General features: G+C 35.3%; 1 protein-coding gene across 4 annotated transcripts in view; it reads left to right on the top strand.

Moving 5' to 3' along the window:
- Window positions 1-18192, top strand: part of yin — a 56241-nt gene extending 38049 nt beyond the window's left edge. For 3 of the 4 annotated variants that reach the window (XM_067784860.1, XM_067784861.1, XM_067784859.1), the window contains 5 exons: window positions 9225-9303; window positions 9373-9601; window positions 13114-14431; window positions 17020-17256; window positions 17331-18192. In XM_067784860.1, coding sequence (XP_067640961.1) covers window positions 9225-9303; window positions 9373-9601; window positions 13114-14431; window positions 17020-17256; window positions 17331-17543 — 2076 coding nt within the window. In that variant the 3' untranslated portion in view covers window positions 17544-18192. The remainder of the gene's footprint in view (window positions 1-9224; window positions 9304-9372; window positions 9602-13113; window positions 14432-17019; window positions 17257-17330) is intronic. The other variant, XR_010953148.1, reaches the window with a different exon arrangement.
- The last annotated feature ends 338 nt before the right edge of the window (window positions 18193-18530 follow it).

Below are 18530 nucleotides of genomic sequence, written 5' to 3' on the forward strand. Positions count from 1 at the left end.
TATATCTCATACAACGGATTGTTCAGATAAGAAACTTTTCGCAATTTCTACCCCATTTTAACAGCTATAAGCTTCAAATTTCACCGATTGCTTACGTATATAGCATATATTGTTGTCTGAAAAAATCATAGAGATCGGTTGTATATATAGTATATATCTCATACAACCGATTGTTCAGATAAGAAACTTTTCGCAATTTCTACCCCATTTTAACAGTTATAAGCTTCAAATTTCACCGATTGCTTACGTATATAGTATGTATTGTTGTGTTCAAAAATCGAAGAGATCGGTGATATATATAATATATATATGATGGTATATATAGTATATATATATAGTATATATATATTTTTTTACGATTTCTTCCCCATTTTAACAGCTAGAAGCTTCAAATTTCACCAAATGCTTACGTGTATAGCATATATTGTTGTCTGAAAAAATCATTGAGATCGGTGTTATATATAGTATATATCTCATACAACGGGTTGTTCAGTTAAGAAACTTTGCGCAATCTCTGCCCCTTTTTAACAGCTAGACGCTTCAAATTTCACTATATGCTTACGTATATAGCATATATTGTTGTCTGAAAAAATCATAGAGATCGGTGGTATATTATATTATATACCCCATATAAACTCTAATTTTTGCCCCCTTTTTACGGCTAGAAGCTTCAAAATTCATCAAATTTCAACAAATAGTTACGTTTACGTCATATATTGTTGAAATACGTGATTCGTAGTCATAGTTTTTACTCGCAGACCACAAAAAACCTGAAACTTTGCATCCTCACACAAAGTACCTACCTGTTTTTTATTTTATATTTATCTTAAAAATCGTTAAGGTATGTATGTAGATCTGTTCACTATATATTTCTTATCTTATACATCCGATTATTCGGAGATTACGAACGGGATAAGATTATTGTTCAGCCCCATTCATGAAAGGTATGAAGTCTTTGGCACAGCCGAAGACAGCCCCGTTCTTACTTGTTTTTGATTTGTAAATCAAAGATTTCAGGTTTTTAGAAAAAAATGTTCAAAAATTAACGGCGAGTATTAAGAAAAGTGCCCCTATTTTCCCGAGCTGAAATAAAATATAAGCCATTATTAAACTTGCTCTGATATACATATGTAGGAATAAAGTACATTTTATTTAAGATTAGCTTATGCCCGTGGGTTTTACCCCACGTTTCTATAAAAATATGCAAGCTACGCGTAACTGGCCATGGGTAAAACATGAGTTGGTAAGATTGACTTCTGCTACAGCTAATAACTGTTGTTGTATGATATAATCATATTTGTAACAGGATTCCCCTCGCGTAGGTGAGGTTGACAATTGAGTTGCAGAAGCTCTGAAGCTATAAAGGTTTGTATTGCGCTCATCAATCCCTTAATTCGTATCTAATGCACGTCCTTGAGCTTCATTGATAAGGATAAAGTTGAAAAGACAAATCTATCGGTATCAATGGTATCCTTGGTTTTAAGTTTTTTTGTTTTCGAAACTTTCCGATAAAATGAATTGCTTTAATGACATCCGTAAAAGTTTTGTGATGAAAAGCCATTTTTTAAGGATCAATCGATGAAGAGAAATTTCTGATGGCTCAAAAGAGCTAAAAAACTCAATCGGATATGCACAGCTTGGGACTCTTCCACGACTGTGTTAATAGAGTGATAAGTTGTCTTGGTTCTAGTGATATTAACATCCTCATTTTAAGGTGCCTAAAATGCCTTTTCTCAAAACCATTTAAAGTTTGTAAAGATAGATTCAATATTTGGAAGAAACATTAGCTATTAAAGCTTCAGGTGATGCCATAATTTCTCAAAAACTTGCAGGAAAAGAAATCAAAACTGTTAGTAAAAAATAGGAATTTATGGCAAAATTAATCTCAAGAAGTTGTTTAGGAAAAGCTACTGCTGAAGTGTTTCCGCCAAAATTTTTGTACTTAAGGCCGTCTATAGGCGAAAAAGCACGCATTTACTTCAACTGCGGCTGTTCCAGCAAGTAACAGGAAAGCACCGCCTTTGGGTTGATCATTACACCTTAAAACTACATCAATTAATATCAAATTAAACAGAAATGTTTTTTTTCCGATTCCTGCATGCGTATCCAAAAATACCAACCCCAAACATAACATAAAATAATACTAAAGGAATAACAGCCAATAACCTAATTTTTTAAGGCAGCCATAGTTCTGAAAGTCCCATTTGTCTTGTTTTTTTTTTCAATTCCATATATTACTGGTGCTATTAGGACTTAACGTCATATAGCTCCATACCAATTTTTATTATTCCATTTCTATGGGAGGTGCCACACCTCTTCTTACTCACCTCTTATTTTCTTAGTGGTTTTAGGGATTGGTCCAATTTAACTCTTTACTGGATTTCAATGTTCTTGCATGAATACTTCCCGAGTTATGCTATTTCAAACATTCAATTTGTATGGTAGGTGCCACACGCTTTTTTATATTGCAGTTATTTTTAGCCTACGACCATCATTGGAAGATTTCTAGTGGGTGATTCAAACTTAGTTGTGATCGGCCGATCGGTTTAGGACACAACCCGATTTACACCTACATCCAAACATTCATAAGTTTAACTTTGTATATAAATAGATAGAAAATGCGGATAGACTGTAGTTAACAAAAAATTTTAACGGCGAAAGATTACTAACCATCCAAAACGAATAACAGCCAAACAACTCTGTAGTCAAAATTTAGCTGTTATAATAACCTAAGTTTGTATGGCAGCCATAGTTCTGAAAAGTCCCATTTGTAGGGAAGGTGCCACGCATTTACTGGAGGTGTTAGGACTTAACCTCATATAGCTCCTTACCAATTTTCATTATCCTAACATTACTATATCCAGGGATATGCAGAATGAAAAATTCCATTTATATGAGAGGTTCCACGCCCCTTTTATGCATCGATATTATTTTTAGCCTATGACCATCCTTGGATTGTTTCTAGTGTGTTGTGCAAATTTGGTTGTGATCGGTCGATCCGTTTAGGACGCAACTCGATCTATACCTACATACATACATAATTTGAATTTTATATATATAGATATATAAATGACCTGGTTGTGGTGTTATTTTCAAAAAAATATAAATAAATCTGAGCTTAAATGTGCCTACAGATTTAAGGTGAACGATGTTTTACGATCTGCATTGTACTAAATTTTTCCCAAAATTAAAATGAAACGCGAATAAACGTATTTGTTCTCAGATAAATGCCTACATGTTCAAAAAAACATCAAAATAAAGTTTAAAAGCATAAATGGCAACCAAAAATGTCGACGCCACCTAGAACTTACTTAGCAAATCAAAAATCAACAAACTTCTAAGTCAAGTCAAGTTTTTTCTATGTGCTGCGTAATCAATTACATGCAAAGCTCATTAAACAGAAGCCTAAGTGACAGTTTTTAAGTCTAATAAAGTCTTTGCTAAGTATGAGTAACGGGCGGTTTAAGCCCGAGTTAAAGTTGACATAGTCATAACGCCATAGTCATAACCATATTTTTACTTATCCATATGAAACTGGCATCAGTTATTGGTGCCTTACCCTAAAAATCGTGAAAATTTCATAAAAATGAAGAAAACGCAAAAAATTACAAACATATACCATAAAAATAATTCTTTTAGTCAAAGCGTATCCAAAACAATAAATAAAATCTACAAAAAGTTAATAAATTCTCCAACTCAAATATTTTCAGGTTATGGATATGGCCAAAAACCAAAAACCAATTGGTTGGCTATTGTATGGTTATGGCTTTAGCGTTATGGTATGGCACCATTAATCGATTACATTGATTTCCATAAGGTTGGTTCGATCAGCTGTTTTATCTGATTATGGTTAAGTCACCATTAACTGGCCCTTTAGTCTTATACAACATAGACTTGACTTGTGAATTGTTACTTACTTCTTTGCCTAGTAAACCTTACATGTAACCAATCATCTAAAACTCTAAAATACTTAGCTTGGTTTTTATGTAAGTTCAGTAGCGCGTACATTTTGGAATGCCATTTGCACTTTCTTAATTAATTGTGGTCTTTTAAGCACATACAAATTAGTTTTGTTTAAATTTTGGTGCAAAGTAAGTATGATGATCAACGCTAAGTTGCCATATTTAGCGAAGCATAGTTCACTATACACTAGGGCGGGTCGATTTGTGGGAAGACAAAAAAAACGCCCATTGCTCTGTGAAAATCATATTCTAGGGATCAAAATAAGAAACTTTGCCGAAGGAACCATACCTCTAAAACGAATTCTGATGTCCCCCTCCAGGGGTTCCACGGGGTGTGCGACTTGCATCGGTGGGTCGGGCATCCAAAGTTATTGGGGGTCGGTCATACATTTGGGCTCGATTGGAGCACTCTAAATGGGTCAAACTGGGATTTTTCAAAATTTGCCCCTACCCAAAAGTTCGCCCCAAATTGAGGGGGGGGGGGTGGGTCGGGGGCATCAGAATTCGTTTCAGAGGTATGGTTCCTTCGGCAAAGTTTCTTATTTTGATCCCTAGAATACGATTTTCACAGAGCAATGAGCGATTTTTAAATCGACCCGCCCTACTATACACTATGTAAGACTAAATGCAGCTTAAGGATATGACGAATATAAAATTTTAAACCGTAGGGAATGCGAGCGCTTATTTTAAGCAAACAGCTTTATAAACAAAAGTTATGAAAATTTAAGTTATAAATTTAACAAGTACAAATTCCTGGGGTTTCAGTAAAATACGAACACGGGATTTTGGAATATTAGGGGAATACTCTCAGTCTACTACCCATAGACATGGTTAAAATAATTTCCCAATTTTCTAGACTGAACACACAGAAATAGTGCATTTACACAAGCACCTCTCCTTCGATTTGAATATGCATTTAGCGCAGAAGACGGAATCTCTACCGATTTGCGTCATGCTCTTTTTAATTTTTCCTACAAATTGGCGGGAGAGAACGTACATGTTTTATGCCGACTCCGAACGGCATCTGAAAGATAAATTTCCACTGAGAGGCTTTTCATGGCAGAGATACACTCAGAGTGGTTGCCAAATCCCTGCCAAGGGGAGACCCCGCTTAGAAAAACTTTCTTCTAATTGAAAAAACTTCTTTATAAATGTTTGATGTTGCTTTGTCTGGGAGCTGAACCCAGGAGCGTAGGTACAGCGGCTGCCGCGTTTTTTTGTTAAGCTTTCAATAAAGTCGTTTAACCAAATTCCGGGTGCAACACCCAACACCAAATGATTGACCATAAATTCGATAAAGTTGAATTTGTGCTAAATTAAGAAAATATTTAAATTTGGTTTCAGGTTTAAGTTCTCAAATATTGTATATGTATCTAAATGTACACAGATTTAAAATACATATAAAATATTTTTAACTAATGAATAAAAATTCCAAATTGAGACGATATTTATTTATTGCTTTAACTTCAATCCAATGTCGCACATCACTTTGAAGCAGCAATTCCGTAAGCGTGTATAGATGTTGTACATACATACAAATGTGCATATTTACTCAAGTATGAACAATTCATAGCCAAATTTAATGAACACCCACTCTCAATGCTATTTTTTTACAAACTTGCACCGAGCACACACATAAATTCAAATATTTGTGCAATAGCTAAAAAAACAATCATGGCTTGAGAGAAAAATACTAATCGGTTTATTGTAATTTTTGTTTCATTTTTAGTTGATACTCACCTTGGCCAAGAAACTGAATGTACCAATACAAACATATTGACACCATACATAATCACAGAAGCGAACACAAAAATAGCAGTAAAAATTTTCAAATTTCTTCAATTTACCTCTTTTTGTTTTATTTTCGATTTCAAAATGTTTTCGTAAAAATTCCGATTGTATTTCTGCCATGAAAAGCTCTCAGTGAAAACTCATCTGCCTTGCAGATGCCGTTCGGAGTCGGCATAAAACATGTAGGTCCCGTCCGGCCAATTTGTAGGGAAAACCAAGAGGAGCACGACGCAAATTGGAAGAGATGCTCGGCCTTAGATCTCTTCAGAGGTTATCGCGCCTTACATTTATTTTTTATTTTTTTTATGCAGTTTTAGTGTTTTAGACTTCTCCATACAAAGTTTTTTTTAATGGACGCATATCTTTATTTGTTGTTCTTCGGCCTTCAATATTTAAATTATTCAATTTTTCGAGCTCAAGGCCACGCATAAATAAAAAACCAAATATTTTATATGTTTCAATAAATATATTTGTTTAATGATTGATCGATATTTCGACCTCAATCTGAGATCATCCTCAGGAACTCTTGGCTGTGCCTGATCGACTCGATCGATCGATTGATGTCGAAATATCGATCAATCATTAACCAAATATATTTATTGAAACATATAAAATATTTGGTTTTTTATTTATATATGCGTAGCCTTGAGCTCGAAAAATTTAATAATGGAATAAAATCAAAAAAGCCCTTCTGAGAAAAATTGTCAAAATCAATATCAACGCGAATTTTGAGATACCTATAACTTGTAAACCCGGGTCTGCCGTTTACTGTGTCGATCCAAAAAAAAAATTCAGGCTGCCAGATTACTGCAACGTGTTTTAGGCGGAAATTATAGCCGCGAAGAAAGCGGCAGAAATTCTGGAGAAAGCGTGCTTAAGTTGCAGTCGCATCAATAAATATATTGAGAGTCACACTGCGCTTAAGGCAATAATCTCACACAATATTTCATCAAGAAGTGTGCTGGAATGTAAAGAAGCATACCTCTGTAATGGGTTCTCGGCCATAAAGGAATAGAAGGTAATGGCCTATGAGTTGGCAAAGCACGGTGCAGCACTCCATCCGTTTTAGAGAATTCAAGAGGAGACAGGAGTTGCATATGATCCATCAAGCTGGAAAGAAGTGCGTAGCTGAAAAATGTCTAGGATCATGTCCATAGTCTATGATATTAGACTCACAAAGTGGCTCATATCTCTGAAGAGAGAATAGTTAAGACTCTTAATGGACATACTAACTGGACACTGCCATCTGGCGTCACATGCTTATCAGTAAAAGCCTTGTCAGTAAAATCAGATTTAGGAAGTGCGAGTTACAGGAAGAAACGCTTGAGCACGTTCTGTGTTCATGTCCTGCACTCGCCAGGTCAAAGCTCTAGCTCTGGGGGCGGCAGGGTGTTCAGGTCTCGAGGCAGCAAATAAGCTTGGTCCTAGGAGGGTTCTAGTACCTGATTGGGTAAGGACCCAATTGGTCGTCAAACAAATTCTGCTAACGCTCTGGACACATTCGGCCTAAGTTTTCGTAAAATTTTATCGTTTTCTTTTTCGCAAGCGTTTTGAAAATTGATTGGGTCATGAAACAAGAAAACAAGTTAATTTCATACTGACGTATTTTACATATCTTTTGTTAGTTGTCAGTGATACAATTTCTAAAATTCTGAATTCACTGCCACTTTAACCAAGTTATATTTTAGAAATTTTAAACTTTTTATGGGGTACTTTTATGCAACTATCAATATTAAAAGGTCAAATAATTACAGAAGGAGTAAGCCGATTTAAATACGACTAAAATAACGCATCCAAAAAGTAAAGAAATATTGTATACTCCTTTAAAGAGAGGAGGTCTTTTTCAATTCTGACCTCTTAAGTGGAAAACCACCCTGCAAACCATTGCGAAGCTGTTTCTTTTTCTAACATTTCGGGCATTGCTATTACATATACTTTTTGCTCTGGGTACAACATATACATACTCCTTCTATCTCCTTATTAAGAGGACGGATATTTGCGGAGTACTTTTGAATCCCGTGTCGATATATTACGTTTTCGATAATGCAACAGGTTCGGCGCATTCTCAGGCTTCACCTGACTTGAGATTCTTGCACAACTCCTTTGTTTCGATACACATCTTCCCAAAGGCTATTCTGCATCTATTACCGTCATAATCAGGAACTGCTTTGTTGATCTGTTCATATTTTTCTGGACATTTCGCTTTTTTAAGAATCTCAGAGTATCTGTGTCACCACACTTAAGCTTATCAATCATCTCGTACAAGCAGCACACTTTTCTGCGGCAAGGTCACCGTTACTTTGCAAGGCGGCCCTGTGGTAAGAGGGCCCAGTTTAAATACAGCACCGTTGACGCGTGCAAGCGCCTAAGCCACTCAGCTACAAAACCTTTACATCAGTGAGACGCTGCCTGTCCTGGCAATTGCTTAAGAAATAGTTGGAAGAATCTGAATTATGATTGCTGTGGAGTCAATTTGGTAGCAACCGAACACCTTGGAACAGCTTGTTTAACGTCAAAATAAAGCACTGAGTTGAAAGAAAGATATAATTAGAATTGCAAAAAAAAATATCGTTTGGAACCTTTTTTTAGGGAATTGGTAGCCCTGTTTCAATATGGAATGCCAAAGCCAGGGTTGGACCTGTAAAATGTTTACATTGTTTACAGCAATTGTTTACATGTAAACAATGTAATTGTTTACCAGCTAATTGTTTACGTAAACAATTCATTTTTGTAAACAATTGTAATCAATTCATTTTTTTGCTTTTTTTTAAGAGTCAGAAACAATCTACTACTAATTAAGCATTTTCACCATTTTTCAAACAGTTTTCCAAGCTTGGAAAAAAATAATAAAAAATACGCTTTAATATTTAGTATTTTAATATTTTTTATTCATTTTCACTGCCCGATTCTTCATTGTTTTGGTCAATTTTCATTTTATAATAAATTAAAAAGTAACATTTTGGACCTTTCAAATCGATCTGTTTGACTTGACAGTTTACAATATAAGTTGAAATGACATAAGCTGGTAAATGTACAATGAAAGCGTAAACAATCCAAAAAATGTTGTAAACGCGCAACCCTGGCCAAAACACAGTTTATGTCAAATGGGGGAGAAGAAGAAGTAGAACTACCCTCTACATTTGTATCATGATTGGGTCAAAACAATTCAGAAAACTTAAAGTAAAAGTTCGAAATTTTCGTAAGATTGTTTCGAATTTTTCGAAGATGTCTTCGATGGTCAAAAAAAAGTTCGGAGGACTCAAAATATGTACAAAGTTCGAAATTTTCGTACAATTTTTTTGAAGTTTCCAAGTTATAATATAATTATTAAAAGACGCAAACAATTCAATTGGCGAAATTTCAAAAAAAAACTCGGTTTCATGTTCGTAGTTGTATATTTATTTGTTCTCAAAGTAAAATCAAAATGATACTCGTTAACATTTTAGTAAAACATTTGCATTCCTCTTCTAGCCGACGGAGTATCCCAAATCGGTGGCTTTTATAATCAGTAATGAGTTTTGTGAACGCTTCAATTATTATGGATTACGAAGTAAGTCTTACTCATTATTAATTAATAATTTATAAATTGTTCATTGTTTTTCTCTCTACCTACTTTTAGCTATACTCGTACTCTATCTCACCACAAAACTGCACTATGATAAAGATACAGCAACGGTACTCTTTCATATATTCTCCATGTTGGTGTATTTGTTTCCTTTGGTTGGTGCCATAATTGCTGACAGTTGGTTGGGTAAATTTCGCACGATACTTTATCTATCGGTAGTCTATGCTTTGGGTGGCGTAATTGTTTCATTGGGAGCAGTACCGGTGCTGCAATTGCCTGTGAAGTGAGTAGTAAAGCCATAAACTCCAAAAAGGTGCTTTCAGACTACGCCGTGTAAACGTTGTTTACCTCGTTTGTTAGTTGTGTAAATGAAAAACTGAAAATTGAGGTGAAATCTCGAATGACTCACACTCCATATAGGCTACATCTTTTCAAACAGTACTTTCGAAAAAATGAATCTAATTTCAGAAAATGTCAATTCGATTTTATAAAGTATCATTCGGACTTTTTAATAGCCAAATTTTATTTCAAAGGTGTCAAATGTACTTAAAAATAATCAGATCTACTTTAAAAAATAACAAACTTTAGAGAGAATCAAAAGTTCTGCTACTTCACGGCCACACTATGTTTTTTTATATTTTGTTTAATATAATAATGTTAACAATGATAATATAAATTTGAAATTGTCGAAATTACATTTGACTCTCTGAAAACATTTGACTCCCTCTTAAGAGCATTTGACCTATCTAAAGTACATTTCATGCTTTCTTAAATCAATAGATTGTTTCTAAAGTCCATATTTTTTATTCTAAAATTAAACTGGCTCTTTCTAAAAAAGAATTGGCGCTTTCTTAAAAAAAATATGCTTTCAAAAATCAAGACACTGCAAAAAAAAATTTGGTAAAATCAACCGAACTACGGGGCAATTTAGCCAAAATTTTTGTAAATGGATGGATAACATCGCAAATTACTGTTGAATCAACTCCGTACAATTTGTTAATTTTGAATTGAGTGTTTTAACAGTCAAATCAACAAAAAAAGATAATCAAATGTTAGCAACAGGCACTGTTAAAAAAAAGATAAATACAATATTTGCGAGGCTAAGAAATTTTGTTTCTTTCCGTGCCAATGAAGCGTGATCCAGATACGGATAGAAATTTAACATGCAAATGCAACAACAACGCTGTGATGCTGATATGTATATGGAACAATTTCGGATCAACAGGTTGCTTCTTTTGATGGTGTTTTTTTTTTGTGGAAAATTTTTGACAGCATACTCTCTGTACTTGGTAGCACTTACAGACATATGCACTACCCTTCAAAAAACGCGAGTACTCCATAAATAGTGTAAGGAATACTCCTTTAGGAGTATAGGAGTGTTCCAAAACTAATCTGTATTCATACAAAAAATGTGCTCCAATTAACATTGCGATGTCCTAGGAGAGGAGTAGGTGATCCCACTCTCGCTTTGTTTGAGAGTATTCCATAGAGTACATACGTGAGAGTACTTTTCAAAGTACTTTCACTGTAGTACTCCATGGAGCACCCACAGAGGATCAAATGTTAAAGTACTAAAGAGGAATTGTATCGGAAATAATTATCGGAGTGAATTTAATTTAAAATGAAAGTAAATGAAGAGGTGCAATGCAACTTTTATATTTTATACTACGAATATTCTTATGATATTTAGCATTTGCGTGAATAAACTAATATTTCTCCATACTATAGTATGTATGCATAAGACCAATGCGCGGTTGCATTTTATCAGAGTTGCCATAGTAAAATTGTATTATCAGTTATTTGTCATTGTGAATGATAACTAAGTGTGATATCTTCTGCATAGACGTCAAAATTCCAAAGTGATTGGATCACTTGATTTGTATTTGACTATCGCTGTCTCATTCTATATCTCTTTGTATCACCCGCTGAAGTTAGGCGCCGCCATATTGAACACCCTGTCAAGACGCTAAAAAGTAGTCATATTGAACATCCTTACAGGCATTTGAAAGATAAGATATCACACTTAATTATCATTCACAATGTTATTTGTATGCAATATTTTACTTTTGGCAACTCTGTTCGATCGTCATCGTGTCGTGATCACGGTCGTTAAACAACGAGCAATGATCGGCTGATGGTGGTCCGCAAATGCATTGCAAAGGAGTATTGTTAGATTAGGAAAATGGAACACGTAATCCAACAATTTTTGCAGGGTAGGGTATCCGATATTTAACATATTTTTTCCATTCGAAAACCCATAAATTTTAACTTTAAGTCTGAAAACAAATTACTAAGACCATAAAATAATTACATTATATTAATTTTAAATCATAATAGAAAAACTATACATTTTTTATTTGAAAACACAAGAACCACAATATAAAATGCAATTGCTTTTTGCACAAAGCTCCCGGCAGAAGTAAAATTTTTAATGTCAGCCTTGGGATGATAGTTGGTTATCATCGAAAAAAACGCTTCTTTTGGTACCTCTCCCGATAGTTTCGGACGTGTTTGACCTGCCGGCCCCTTCGTTAAGCGTTAGTACTTTAGCTTTTTTGTTTAACTTAAAAATCCCATAAAATTTTATATGGTAAATATGTCGCACTTTTGCCATGGCATGGTTTAAAGAAGTAATAATACTCGTTATTAGCTTAATAATTTCTTTTAAATTTTGAGGTAAAATTATATGGAATGTTTCGGGAAAAAAGGATAAAAGTAAGTTAAGTGCAGCCAACTCTTATAGTACTGATCCTAATCGTTCCAATGAGATTTGGTCGTGATCCGGAGCTCGATGACTCAATGGAACTCTATTATTAATGTCACCCTAAAGATATTAGGGGGACTTATGAAAGAATATAAACTTATAAGGTGTAAAATTATATCCATTTACACACGCTGTTATATGAACGCACCTAGTAATATTCTTGATAAACTTAATTGCAAAGAAAATTTTTTGATTGTTATACAAATTAAAAAATGCCTAGATTGAGTGAAAAATCATAACTTAAACGTCTTTACTAAGATATACTTGTAAATGACTTGCTGATGTTGGAGATTTCTGATGAAAATGCCTGCTGTAATGTCTGCAAGGTTGCATTCCTTTGAGTTTACCGCGTTTACACAATGAAATGTGCGCGTAAATTTACACAAATTGTGTAAATGATTTTTCATACAAAATTTGACAGCTAGTTTACGCACTAGATAAATTTATACGTTTACACACTTTATAAGGCATTTATAAGGTTAAATGAGTCCCCCTATTGAAGAAAACTGTTAAAATAACAGATCCCGTCAGTATTAGAATAACAATTACTGTTGATGTGCAGAGATTTCTGTGGCACGATAGTCATTAGACAAAGTAGTTGGCGCCGTGAGCTTAAGTTACTCTTCGGAAATAGCTAATGCATTTGCATATTATTGACAGTTGTTCGCTGTTAAAATGACCAATGATATAAGTGCTTCTAACAAAAAAATCAATGATATTGATTGAGAATGTGTTAGTTTTAAATAATATTGGTGATTTGAGACCAAAAGTTTTTCTTCTGTTGAAATAACTAGAAGAATTATTTTCTTGACATAAAAGCGCAGCTTAATGAACCTTATTGCAATCAATTTTACTCAATGTCGGTTACTTCAAGAACAACAAACCTGATTTGTTGTTTTTACTAGTTTCATTTCTTTCGGTGTATGATATTTTCTAAAGTGTTGCTGGAAAAGTTGAAGCTTGGAGTTTCGCCTTTAAACCTAACGTTTTGAAATCAATTTTACTTATATTATTTTTTTCTTATTTTTTAGAGAAATCACTATACTCGGCCTAACGCTTATTGCTCTGGGTACCGGTGGCATCAAGCCGTGCGTTTCCGCTTTTGGTGGAGATCAATTTCGCATGCCAGAACAAGCTAAACAATTGGCAACATTCTTTTCGCTTTTCTACTTTGCCATCAATGCTGGATCAACCATATCCACCACCATTACGCCCATACTACGTGAGGATGTGCACTGTTTTGGTGATAAAAATTGTTTCTCATTAGCCTTCGGTGTACCTGCTGTGCTTATGTTGATGTCGGTCGTCATATTTGTTGCTGGCCGTAAATTATATGTAATCAAACCACCTGCTGGTAATATGATCTTCGGCGTCTCGAAGTGTATCTCCGATGCTATTGGTGGTTGGAGACGTGAACGTAAAACCAATCCACGCAAACATTGGTTGGACTATGCAGAGCCGACATCGGGAGAACAAATGGTAGCCGATACAAAGATATTGTTGAAGATTCTGATGCTATATTTGCCTTTCCCCGTTTTTTGGGCACTTTTCGATCAACAAGGTTCACGTTGGACATTTCAAGCAACGCGCATGAATGGTGAAACTTACGGTTATGTAATTAAACCCGATCAGATGCAGGTCGTTAATCCGCTACTCATTCTTGGCATGATTCCATTATTTACTTATGTGCTCTATCCCATCTTGGCAAAACTTGGTATTAAGCGTCCACTGCAGAAACTTACGCTTGGCGGTTTGCTAGCCGCTGTTGCTTTTCTACTCTCCGCATATCTTGAAGTGAAATTAAATGAAGTCGATCCAATGCCATTATCGTCCACTGATGCTCATTTGCGCATTTATAATGGTATGCCATGTGCCTACAGTTTCACTACAGATTTACCAAATCCACCAAATAGTGTTGACTCATTAGGCTTGTGGGAGAATAAGGCGTTGTCTGCGGCAAAGTCAATGTCCTATAACTATAATGCTACCTCGAACGACAATAATTGCAAGAATATCTCAGGCACATTTAATTTGCAACCTGGCAAGGAGACGGGTTACTTTATTTATTCGGATGGCATACAAGAGTTTATGGATTCAGGTGCTAAGCCAAAACTTGGCAATGCAATGGTGCGCGTATTATTGAATGTTCCCGCTAATGAGACTGGTTTTACGTTGACCGACGCAGTGGAAACTGCGGTGCCGTTGAAAGTACGCACTGCCACGCAGGTTGTGAGCGTAGTTCATGGCGCGAACGAACTACGTGTGGCGAATAGAAAGATTGCGATGATCGATACAAAAGGTGGAGGCGTATATGCATTGTTGGTTCAGGGCAATAGCAATGCCGGTTATGTAAGTATTGAAAAGAATAAGTCAATTTTACTATTTAGTTCAACGAACTAAAAATAATATAATTTACACATAAATACACCCAAGTTCGTGAATACGCAAAAGCGTATTACTCTAAAAATTTTATAACATCTTCATTGCGAATGTGGCAAGAGCTGTGCATAGCGCTCGGATGTTCTTCTCGTAACGCACCAGCCTCAAAGCACTTACACCTGATTTAAGGAAAGGCTGGGCAAACTCGCATGAAATGGTCAACCGGAAGGATGGTGAGATTGGGTTGTCATGTATCCTGATAACAATTTTGTAACTCTACCATTCCATCTGTTACCAGTCCAACCATCCCATTCAACCAATTACGCTAGATTCCTGAACACATCTCAGAAATTGGTAGGATTACGACCAAGCCTCTTAACATCCATGTTGTCGAACGTGAATTCGGTTGGCAAGAAGACTGCTGAAAAAAGGTAGCAGCTCCAAGCAAGTCTGCCACGGCGTGGATTATCGCCACTTTTCTAGTATGACGGTTAAGTGAAGAAGCCCTTTTATGTAAATGATTTCTTCTCAGGGAAGGCTCATACTGAGCCTTAAGGGTACTTCTATGGCCCGCCTGGTAAACCTGCGCCTTTCATTCCTTTCAGCATTCCAAACCTAGTCCCCGCAAAAGTACAAGCATCCGTGGACCAAGACGCTGACTGTCCGACACTGTCCAGTAACTTCTACGAGCCTCGCGTTCTCACCTTACCTACTGTATCAGTTATCGACTACTGCCTCTCAACTGCTGCCGACCGCCGGTCACTCCTCGTACGGAATGCTCATGTTTCTTTAAACACTTCTGTTTGTAGTCGATTGGTGGTACATTTAAAGGGATGTGTGAGCTCGAACTAGGGTTCCAGGGGACTGAACACTAAATAATCTCCTCAGTTAATGCAATGGTAGCGTGGAATAATGTTTAATTAAAAATACACGGGTATCTATTATCGCACCATTTGTTCATCTTCATCCTGCAGGTAATTTTAATAGCCCTCTTACGTACGATTATGGAAAGAACAGGGCATATTTTATTGAATCTTCATATACATATATATAGTGGTACCCAAAGTATGGGGGCCGTTGGCTTGTGAAGGCCCTATGTCAGGTAACATAAACATGAAAATATTTCTGGAAAGAATTTTCAAAATAAGGTCACCACTCGCTACCGCTCCTCCTGGCCCTCACACTGGATGTCAGCGCAGTGTTTATAGGACAGCGACTTAGAACACATACCTTAGTCGACGTCACCTTCCTAGAAGCTGTAGGTTTAGTTACGAGGCTAGGACTGCCAACTTTAAGAAATGCTAAGCCGGAGACTTGGGCTTTGGTAATGATCAAGTGCTAAAACCTAAATAACCGTTTCAGATGCACATTTATATTTTCGGATATAAACAATGGTTTCAATATTCATAAGGCTAAGTCGTCTTTCAAACCCCTTCTTATAAGAGTTGCAGAAAAAGGAAATTTATTTCTAACAATGTATAATTTTTAAATTTATATGTAGCAATGTCAGAGAAGCCTTACAAAATATATTGAAAATCCAACGAAGTGCATAACTTGTTTTTGTTGTTGCAGTAACGATAAAGACACTCCCCGAAGGTTTTTGGGACTGTTATGGTTCATGGTCGTTTGCCGGATATACGTAGATCCGGTACGTTCTGGTGACAAGCGCCATTGTGGTACTAGCTCGAACATCTCGCGAACGATTGATATGACCACATGAAGCCTTCTAGGCTTCCATGACAAGCTTGGGGTCACCAGAGCATCGCCTGCTAAATATGTATATGAGACATTTATATTTGTAACAGTACTCCCCTCGCTTGGGTGAGGTTGGCAATTGGGTTGCGGAAGCTCTGAAGCTATAAATCTTTGTATTGCGCATCACTTGTTCATTTTGTAAAATGGTTCTCTTGGACACTCTGGTTACGTGTATATGCAAAGGTTTATTAAAAAAAATCTACAGTCAATTCTGCTTCCAACAAGATACGAATTTCACAAATTAATTAAGAATTTATTGTTGTATTCTACGATTTCATATGAAACCAAGATAAAAAATGTATAAACTTTGCCCTTCCTGTGTATCTCTAACATTTATACGTTCGTATGAGTTAATCGGGGATTGCCCTTATTGCTTTAAATGTATGGAAACATTTATTTCAAGCAATTTTTAATTTTATAATTTATTTAATAATTTGGGAAAAATTTAAACAACGTGACATCAGGACGGACAAAGCGACAGCTGTTTCGATTATAACTTGTAAATCTCTTCAAAGCCTTTTCTCCCGGGAGTGGGAGTCGAAACCGCACTCCTACGATAGTTGAAATTCAGCTACGTCATACCTTAGTTGTTGTAAAGTTTTTTACAATTGCCTTCTTTTGCATATATTCTTCTACACATTACATACTTCGTATGCAGATTATGTGTTGAAGTTATGCATGTTTGTAAGCGGTTTCAGAGAAACTTGGTATTGTTGCTATTTTTGTTCTATTCATAGAACAACAACGAATTAACCAAATGTTGTCTATCTAACATTTATATTTATTTCTTCCTTACCCTCTAGACCGCTAAATCGTATGTTGTTACATCACCTAATAGCATTCATATAACGTGGCAGCTACCACAAATCATTGTTATTACCGCAGCTGAAATCATGTTCTCTGTCACAGGATTGGAATTTTCTTACACCCAAGCGCCATCGAGTATGACATCAGTGTTGCAAGCTTGCTGGTTACTCACCGTCTCAATTGGCAATATGCTGGTGGTTGTTATAGCAGAATTGAAATTTTTCGAATCGCAGGTTTGTTTCCTAAGTCTTTTGTTATATGCAACTTGCGTAATGATATTAATCATATACATTTTCAAATTTTATAGGCTGCTGAATTTGCATTATTTGCCGGTCTTATGGTTGTTGATATATTCATTTTTATTTTACTCGCTATTCCATACAAATATGTGGAACATGGTGGGGATACTGATGTGAATCAAATTGTTGTTACACCCAAACAAAGAGAAGCTGAACGTGAAACATATTTTGGCAAAAGAGAAAATGGTCATCACAATCAGGCTTATGATAGAGAACATTAAAATTTTGTTTGATAGACTGTTTTTACCTTATATTAATTTTTAAATATTTTCAAGTTTTATTTGTAAATTGGTTTGGCCATTTTTATAGCCACACAAACCCACACCCACATGCTTTTATAAAAACCAAAATCCTCATAGTTAGTTAGTTTCTATCGGCTTAGTGGCAAGAATTCCAATCAGCAGTAGTAACGCTGTAATGTACTTAATTAAGTAGCTTGTGGCTCATTTAATTTCAGTTTGTATATATTTATATGTAATTGAATGTATTTTAAATGTTGCATTATTTTTGTACATTTTGTATCATTCATTTTGTGATCGCCATTTTATTGTCGACTATTTTATAAATTAGTATTTAAATATAATTATTGTTGCAAGTATTAGATAATAAATAATTTGTTTATTATATATGCTTGTATTAACTCTATAAAATAGCTCGAATCTATAAATAGCTAAATCTTTACAGAGAAAATGGGCCATATGCATGAAATTAGTAAACGCCTTTATCGGCAGCAATCACCTGAAATTTTAATTAAATTTTTAAGTGCTTACTATATGGCCTAATAAGTGCGCATACGATTCAGGTCTTTTTAAGCATTTATGTACATAATTTTATTAAATTATTGATAATAAATAAGGTAATATATACAAATTTATCTTTTTATTCGAAAACAGAAAAAAATCAAAATAGCTGTTGTCTTTTTCGTCCAACTTTAGTGTGCTGTTCAAATTGTTCGGAAAAGAGGCAGCAAATATATTCATTATACACGATTCAATCACTGGAGCATGGTGGAATCACCAGGTGAAGTAAATAAAAAAAAACAGAAGATGTACGCTATTTGAAACGGTAGTGATGTATTTTCAACGATCGGAAGAGGGTACAATTTTTATCCGCTTTGAAAAAATAGGAGTAACAAAATAAATACCTTGCTACGAACGGCATTACAGAAACTATTTTTATTTCAGCATATCAATGCCACCTAACAAAAC

Source organism: Eurosta solidaginis, chromosome 4 (genome assembly GCF_040869045.1).
Source record: "Eurosta solidaginis isolate ZX-2024a chromosome 4, ASM4086904v1, whole genome shotgun sequence".
Lineage (NCBI taxonomy): Eukaryota > Metazoa > Arthropoda > Insecta > Diptera > Tephritidae > Eurosta > Eurosta solidaginis.